This window comes from Notothenia rossii (assembly GCF_949606895.1).
Source record: "Notothenia rossii genome assembly, chromosome: 1".
NCBI classification, from domain to species: domain Eukaryota; kingdom Metazoa; phylum Chordata; class Actinopteri; order Perciformes; family Nototheniidae; genus Notothenia; species Notothenia rossii.
The window spans coordinates 703,327-711,890 of NC_136912.1; the positions used below are offsets into that span (position 1 = coordinate 703,327).

The following is an 8,564-nucleotide window of genomic DNA, read 5'->3' on the forward strand; positions in this document are numbered from 1 at the left end:
CGTTGGAAAGCGCTGGAGACGCTGTAGTACATATGCCAGGCCTGTAGATGGTGCTGTTCTCACTGAATCAGTCCATGATGCTAAGACAGTGTTAAATTGAGAGAAATGAGGAATGGCTAAAATGCATGATCTGTTTGGTATTTTGAAAAATAAAAAGTATTAATATGCCTTATATAGGTATGGAACTACACTATGTTATTTAAATATAGCATGATAGGTCCACTTTAAGTACCAAATGGTCCTAAAGATTATTCATCCAGAGCTTTGCAAACTTTAATTTCAATGTGTAGACATCAAGAGTTGTCTGAAGCCAATTCTTTTTATTGACTAGTTTATTTTTCTTTTGACTAAAGCGTGATTAATATTTCATCTGATTCCAATCATTCCTGTCCTGCTCTGTCATCACATCGCTCCGGCAGCAACACCCTTAAAGGAATGACGAGCGTCTCTTTGAAACCCTGTGACTGCTCTATAACAGCACACAAAGAGGGTGTCCTTAAACTTTGACTCCGAACAATGGCGGTCGGATGCCGTGTCACAGCAGAAGCACTTGTGTAATACTGGTTTATAATATATCTGTCATCAGTGGAGCCTGCGGTCGGCTGCAGACGCTGCATTGTGAGGAAGCATCAAGACATGCATTGTTGTTGGCGTGAGTCTCAGTGAATACAGAGTGCTTTGGTGCAACACATGTTCACATTAGCTCATCAATTCACTAAACAAAAGTGACACAAACACTGCAAGACATTTACGTGCATTTATCATTTTGTAGAATCTGATTCTGCACATTGAATATTTAAGTCTCCCCCACTCTTGACTTATTATTATTTTATTGAGAGCTGCAGGAATGAGGCCTGAACACAGACATGAGTCAGCATTTTATATCTTCATATCCAATCAATGATTTTCTAATGATGCTGTAGTTCCTTTATAGCCCAACATTAGCCTCCTTTAGCTTAGCGGTGGTGACGTGAAGTCATGTGACCGTGCTGTAGTTCCTTTATAGCCCAACATTAGCCTCCTTTAGCTTAGCGTGGTGACGTGAAGTCATGTGACCGTGCTGTAGTTCCTTTATAGCCCAACATTAGCCTCCTTTAGCTTAGCGGTGGTGACGTGAAGTCATGTGACCGTGCTGTAGTTCCTTTATAGCCCAACATTAGCCTCCTTTAGCTTAGCGGTGGTGACGTGAAGTCATGTGACCGTGCTGTAGTTCCTTTATAGCCCAACATTAGCCTCCTTTAGCTTAGCGGTGGTGACGTGAAGTCATGTGACCGTGCTGTAGTTCCTTTATAGCCCAACATTAGCCTCCTTTAGCTTAGCGGTGGTGACGTGAAGTCATGTGACCGTGCTGTAGTTCCTTTATAGCCCAACATTAGCCACCTTTAGCTTAGCGGTGGTGACGTGAAGTCATGTGACCGTGCTGTAGTTCCTTTATAGCCCAACATTAGCCTCCTTTAGCTTAGCGGTGGTGACGTGAAGTCATGTGACCGTGCTGTAGTTCCTTTATAGCCCAACATTAGCCACCTTTAGCTTAGCGGTGGTGACGTGAAGTCATGTGACCGTGCTGTAGTTCCTTTATAGCCCAACATTAGCCTCCTTTAGCTTAGCGGTGGTGACGTGAAGTCATGTGACTGTCCTGTAGTTCCTTTATAGCCCAACATTAGCCTCCTTTAGCTTAGCGGTGGTGACGTGAAGTCATGTGACCGTGCTGTAGTTCCTTTATAGCCCAACATTAGCCTCCTTTAGCTTAGCGGTGGTGACGTGAAGTCATGTGACCGTGCTGTAGTTCCTTTATAGCCCAACATTAGCCTCCTTTAGCTTAGCGGTGGTGACGTGAAGTCATGTGACCGTGCTGTAGTTCCTTTATAGCCCAACATTAGCCTCCTTTAGCTTAGCGGTGGTGACGTGAAGTCATGTGACCGTGCTGTAGTTCCTTTATAGCCCAACATTAGCTTTTTACAACATTGGCAGCTTCTGGTTAACATTAGTGGCTCTTGAACCTTTTCTTTGCTTCTCTTAATAAAGACAGATTTGAGAGAATATTGGAAATGCCTGCCAGCTGACGGCTCTCACCTCATGTTAGGAGGAGGAGGAGGAGGAGGAGGACGACAGAGAGGTGGGCTCTGGACTTTAATAAAACATCTCAGGTTTCCCCTCCACTTGCCCTCAGGAGTCCTGTGAGGGGAAGGAATTCACCAACTGTTGCAGAATCAATGCGTACCTTTTTTAAAAACAAAAAAGTGCATCGATATGTTTGTGCATAACAGTCTTTATGAACACAATCATTTGTTGTAATGTGTATTAAGAGAAGAGGTTTAAATGAAGCTTGTTCTTTCAGCTAGTACACATGGCCTCCTAAGCAATCCTATGAGGCCCAATTAGTGTGTGTGTGTGTGTGTGTGTGTGTGTGTGTGTGTGTGTGTGTGTGTGTGTGTGTGTGTGTGTGTGTGTGTGTGTGTGTGTGTGTGTGTGTGTGTGTGTGTGTGTGTGTGTGTGTGTGTGTGTGTGTGTGTGTGTGTGTGTGTGTGTGTGTGTGTGTGTGTGTGTGTGTGTGTGTGTGTGTGTGTGTGTGTGTGTGTGTGTGTGTGTGTGTGTGTGTGTGTGTGTGTGTGTGTGTGTGTGTCGGGCTGCATTACTGCAGGCTTGGTTTCACGGGCGACGGACTGTGTGATAAACACAGGCTGAGCAGGTTTCTCTCTGACCCCAGCAAGGCACACCCTGGGTGGGCTGTGGTAACCCGTCGCCTCGACCTGCGGTTCCTCATCCGTGGGGCTCATCGAGGATATAAAACAGAAAATTCAATGTGTTGGAGCGGTGTGTCTGGACGACGGGGGTCAAAGCGTGCTTATGTCCCTCGTATTGAACGTGTGTGTGTGGACACGTTTTAGCAAGGGATAAAGACAAAACTTCAATCAAACAACAAACTAGAAACACACAGAACCTGTTTTGCAAGTGTTCTTCCTATTCCTGCAACTTACTAAAACACACAATGTCTAATGCATCGTTATGTGTTTTTCTTTTTATGCTAATCTATTTTATGTTGCATCGTCGGAGAAGCCTGGGATTGAATGGTTTTTAAATCAGTGCAGAAGACAAAGCTTCTTTTGTAATTGTATAGAGAATAACGTTAATGCATGACTTTCCTTTATGCCTCTGCTGTGAATGGTGATTAACCCCAACCATCTTCTCTCCTTCATGTCTTTCAGAGTTTGAGGCCTGCCGTCACCATGCTGCCTTACTTCCTGCTCCTCTGCCTCCACTCTGGTCTGGTGGTATCCTACGAATGCCCGGATGACTGTTCCTGCCAGGGCCAGGCCTCCATCTTCTGCATTCACCGGCGCTCCAACGTCATGCCTCGTGTCCCCACCTCCATCACAAATCTATACATCTTCCAGAACGGCATCGACTCTTTGTCCCAAGATGACTTCAAAGGCCTGGGGGAGACGGAGCTTCTAGATCTGAGCCAGAATCAGCTGGTGGAAATTCCAGATGGTGTGTTTGAGATGCTGTTGAAGCTGAAGAACTTAGACCTGTCCTCTAACCAGATCACACACATTTCCAAAGACAGTTTCTCTGGGTTGGCCCAGCTGGAGAGACTGTATCTTCATGCCAACCGCATTCAGAGCATCCATCCGGAGGCTTTTGACAGTTTAGAGATGCTGCTGGAACTCAAGCTCCAACGAAACCAGCTCACATCTCTGCCATCCCTTCAGTTCCCCAAACTTCTGCTGCTAGACCTCAGTCACAACACCATCCCAACTCTGGGACACTCAGACCTGCAGACCCCGCACCTGGAGGCCCTTAAGGTGTCTTCTGTTGGGCTCACCGCTGTGGATGAGGATCTCATAGCCTCTCTGGGAAACCTACATGAGCTCGACATCTCCACGAACCAGTTAACTGAGGTGCCCCCGGCTCTGCAGCAGGACTCCCTCAAGGGGCTGATCAAGCTCAGCCTGGCTGCCAACCCATTGGGTGATCTGAGGGTGGAGGACTTCCAGAAGCTGATCGGACTTCAAGAACTGGATCTAAGTGGTCTTAAACTCCAGGGATTTTCTCAGAGTTTCTTCCGGACCTTCCCCAGGCTGGTGCACCTGACAGCGGCTGAGAACCCGTTTAACTGCTTGTGTCCATTAGCTTGGTTCCCCGTCTGGCTTAAGGAGAAGAATGTGAATCTTGGGCGTCCTGAGGAAACCAGATGTCACTTCCCTTTGGTTAATGCCGGGAAGATGCTTTCAGCCCTGGAGCACAAAGACTTTGGGTGTCCACCTTCTACAACAGTGTTGATTGACTCCCCCATTGGAAGTACTGCTGTTCCCCAGGTGTCCACCACATCTCCAGAGACCATCCATACCAACGCCATACCGCCCCCTCCTCCACCCAGTGAGGCCACCATCTCCTCAAAAACAGACCCCCCCCATTCCCCAGAACCTCCAGTCTCTCCAAGCTCCACCAACAGGGAGGTAGGGGAGCACATCTGCCCACCAAACATCTGCCTCAATGGGGGCACTTGTAATTTTGACCCGTTAGGTCAACTCAGCTGTTTGTGTCCGTCGGGAACATCTGGCCTCTACTGTGAAAATGTGGAGGAGGTCCCTGAGCCCCCGAAACCTTCAGAGGTTTTGTTAGTCGCCCCTGTGATTCCTGTTGAACTGGATGCTATCAGCTCACGGCGCGTCACCTCCACATCTATCCTTCTGGACCTGCACCGATTCATTGAGACACGGCCAGACATCCGGGGAATCCGGTTGACCTACCGTAACCTCTCAGGGCCTGACCGCCGCCCCATAATCCTGAGTGTACCGGCATCCTACCCTGAGTACACTTTGCGTGGTTTGCTACCCAACTGTACCTACTCTGTCTGTGCCAGTCCCCTGGAGGAAAGAATCAGCTCCAGGACCAACAGCTCTGTTGAAACAGGGTCATGTACGGAGGCTCGTACTGAAGGGATACCGCGGATGTCTACAGAGTCCTGGGTGGAGACCCAGAGCCCGCTGACATACACCCTCATCCCCGCCTTGGCTGCACTGGCGTTGGTGCTCGGGTTGGCCGTGGTGGTCGGGGCGATCATTTGTGTCCGAAAGAGAAGGCAGGCCGAGGCAGGAATGGAGCTGGAGCTAGGCCCGGCAGATCCAGATCCAGATCCAATGGAACTGGAGGGGACCAAGGCCTGCCTGGAGAACGGGGGACATGGTATACTAACCCAAAAACAAACTGAGATTGACAGATGTCGAACTCCTCAGCCACCTCCATCCTTGCATCAAAATGGGGGTTTGGACTTTGAAGTACCGTTAATGCAAGGCCACTGCCCATCAAATAACAATATAGCGTCATTAAAGCCATCCTACTTCTAATATCCAACAAATGCAAACACTTTGGGACTATGATGCAGTTTAAAGTCATCGAGCCGAGCTAACCAAGCGATTCAACTAAGTGCAATTGACTAGAAGGGTCTTAGTAGCAGACAGAAAACAGAAGTGCCTTTTTGCATCGACACAACTGTAACCAGTGGATTTGTCTCTTTGCTTGTATGAAAGAAACTACGTGAAGGAGCTGTAATCCTTCTTGCTGGATTTGGGAGAACAGTGCCTCAGACTTTGGGCAGCAGAACTGCCGGAAGTGGCAGTGGTTTAAATAATGACGGAGATGCCGAGACCAAACGTCCCGGCACTAAACGGTTCATCGACCAACACGAACCGCTCCATGGGAGTTATAAAAAGAACTTGCACTGAAAAGAAATCTTTCTTTTCCTTTGTAGTGTCCACAGGACTGATGATGGTCACATAAAGAAATGCAATAATGCAGAAAAGCGGTCTAAAGATAGTTTGTAGCTGTGGACATTCTCAGATCAAAACAAAACTATAATTCAAGCTAAATTGGATTATTCAGTGTCTTCGGATTAACTATAATTCTCTCCACACGTCTTGAAGATGTTCTCTTTGGGGAGATTAATTTGCTGTGAAAGATAAATGGAGTGAATGAAGAGCCATTGAAAAAGGACTGTGCCTGCATCGCTCTGTGACTGGAGGCCGTTTTGTGTAGCTCATGACACCCTGTTTCTGTTTTCTTGTTTTTGTATTTCTATCCTGTTTTTTGCTGCCGATGTTCATCCAGTATTGCTATGGCTGTGAGTTAAAACTGTACTAACTGTTCCCCTTTGAAATAAGCTGCCAGTCATCATGGATTCTTTCATTTTGTATTTGCATCCTAGGGAAGCATGTAGCTAAATCCTTTTTTTGAGCTCAAAGCACTAAAATAAACTAACATTTATCAAATATATACTAAAAAACATTCATTTAAAGGTAAAACCAGAACACAAGTCATCTTTACATCATTTATAGAGTTAATTGTTAACTGCCATGAGTCAGTGACTTTGATTTTCTCTGCTGCATTAGAAAAGCCTCTGACTGTTTTAGACAAAGCTCCTAAATGTGTGTTCAAAGGCCTTTCACCACAGAAGCCACTCCTATAAAGCTGCAGACACGTGCCGAGAGATGAAAGCAAATTCAAAGAGCTCGAAGGAAGTTAGCTGCGAGTGTGACTGAGTTTTAGGCGATTGGTTTCCTAGGCTCAGATATGATCTAGACGTTTGTTCTCTCACACCACTCTCCGCCTCCAACCCGGCACTGCCTCGTGTGTTTGGATTGTTGCTTGTTTACAGCCAACCAGACTGTGAAATGCACAGGCTCAGTGTGCCGTTCTGACTCATTGGCTCTCTCTTTCCTGTCTGGTGCCGGGAACGCCACAAGATTTAAGTTTTTCCTTTAGAGAAAGAATCTTAAATTGCAAAAAAAAAGGTTCACAGAGTGTCATATTACATGCTGATGTTTATTTCTAGAACAATAGTACGATGGTCGAAAGGTGCAAACGCGTTAAAACGGGCAAAAACATTGCAATTGGAGAAATGCAATGCCCTTTCAAAAAATATGTAAATATAGAAACTGACATTTTCCAAAACACACTCGGAAACATCTTCAGCAACTTGAGGAGACAAAACGCTGCAAGAAGCTCAAAACACAACGGAGACCAGGGGACACTAAAGAGTGACGCACACAGCTGGGAGACCAGGGGACACTAAAGAGTGACGCACACAGCTGGGAGACCAGGGGACACTAAAGAGTGACGCACACAGCTGGGAGACCAGGGGACACTAAAGAGTGACGCACACAGCTGGGAGACCAGGGGACACTAAAGAGTGACGCACACAGCTGGGAGACCAGGGGACACTAAAGAGTGACACACACAGCTGGGAGACCAGGGGACACTAAAGAGTGACGCACACAGCTGGAAGACCAGGGGACACTAAAGAGTGACGCACACAGCTAGGACACCAGGGGACACTAAAGAGTGACGCACACGGGACACTAACGAGTGACGCACACAGCTGGAGACCAGGGGACACTAAAGAGTGACGCACACAGCAGAGTCAGTCGTCTCATAACTGTTAGTGTTGGTCAGTGTATCTGAAACACCAGGTTAGCTACGTTAGCACCATCTGGCTAGAGAAATAATCTGAAAGTACAACGGGTTTACAGAGACGTGCCTTAGCAACATCACTGACATCTTGTAGGGTCATATTACATGCTGATGTGCTTTTCTAGAACAAAAGGGCCTTTCTTTAACTTCACAAGACTTTGATATTACATTACAAACTAAAACATGAAGAAATATTAAATGTAATTGAATCAAAGTCTAAATTGATGTCCTTGGCCTTAGTTTATCTAAAGTAACTGCAGGAAGTTGGACGACTGGGGTCTGTCTGTCTGTGTGTGTGTGTGTGTGTGTGTGTGTGTGTGTGTGTGTGTGTGTGTGTGTGTGTGTGTGTGTGTGTGTGTGTGTGTGTGTGTGTGTGTGTGTGTGTGTGTGTGTGTGTGTGTGTGTGTGTGTGTGTGTGTGTGTGTGTGTGTGTGTGTGTGTGTGTGTGTGTGTGTGTGTGTGTGTGTGTGTGTGTGTGTGTGTGTGTGTGTGTGTGTGTGTGTGTGTGTGTGTGTGTGTGTGTGTGTGTGTGTGTGTGTGTGTGTGTGTGTGTGTGTGGGGTCTGTCTGCTTTCTAATTGAGTCCATGCACTACACTCCAGCCATGTCCAACATCAACTCCTCATTCTTCTTCTCCGTCTCTCTTTCTGTCCAGTACAAACACAGACTCTCGTATATCTTCTCTCCCTCGGCATATATCAACTGGAAGACTCTTTGTATTGCTTTGGACATTTAGAGGAACAGGAAATGTCTGAAATATTTTCAACTGATCCTTCCCTGTTTATGTAGGGACTTGTCTTTGTATTCTTATGTGTTTGTCTGTTGCCAAAAGGGCAATGCTGAGAGAAAATAGCAGTATTAAAACGATTTAAATGTTGAACCAACTGTGATTGTGTGGTTTTATGATTGTGCAGTAATGAACATGTTCTTGATTTCCCTCCTTGTGGATTTGAGGAATTTGGGCCCATTACAGGCTGCTCTGGATGACATCACAGAGCAAACAGAAACACACAGAAAGGATTTCCAGTAACAACAGAAGCTGATTACACAGCAACTGAGTCTCTCAATACCTCATTACACACACACACACAC

At 46.4% G+C, this 8,564-nt stretch overlaps 1 protein-coding gene across 1 annotated transcript; it reads left to right on the top strand.

The window, feature by feature from the left end:
* Positions 1-3,210: 3,210 nt before the first annotated feature.
* LOC307044671 (vasorin-like) lies at positions 3,211-8,352 on the top strand. Its single transcript, XM_079689982.1, has one exon. It carries the CDS (start codon positions 3,228-3,230, stop codon positions 5,349-5,351), a length of 2,124 nt encoding a protein of 707 aa, XP_079546108.1. The 5' UTR covers positions 3,211-3,227; the 3' UTR covers positions 5,352-8,352.
* Positions 8,353-8,564: the final 212 nt, after the last annotated feature.

Bases quoted from the DNA above. Each gene is read 5' to 3' on its own strand.
- LOC307044671 (XM_079689982.1), top strand. From the start codon at position 3,228: ATGCTGCCTTACTTCCTGCTCCTCTGCCTCCACTCTGGTCTGGTGGTA.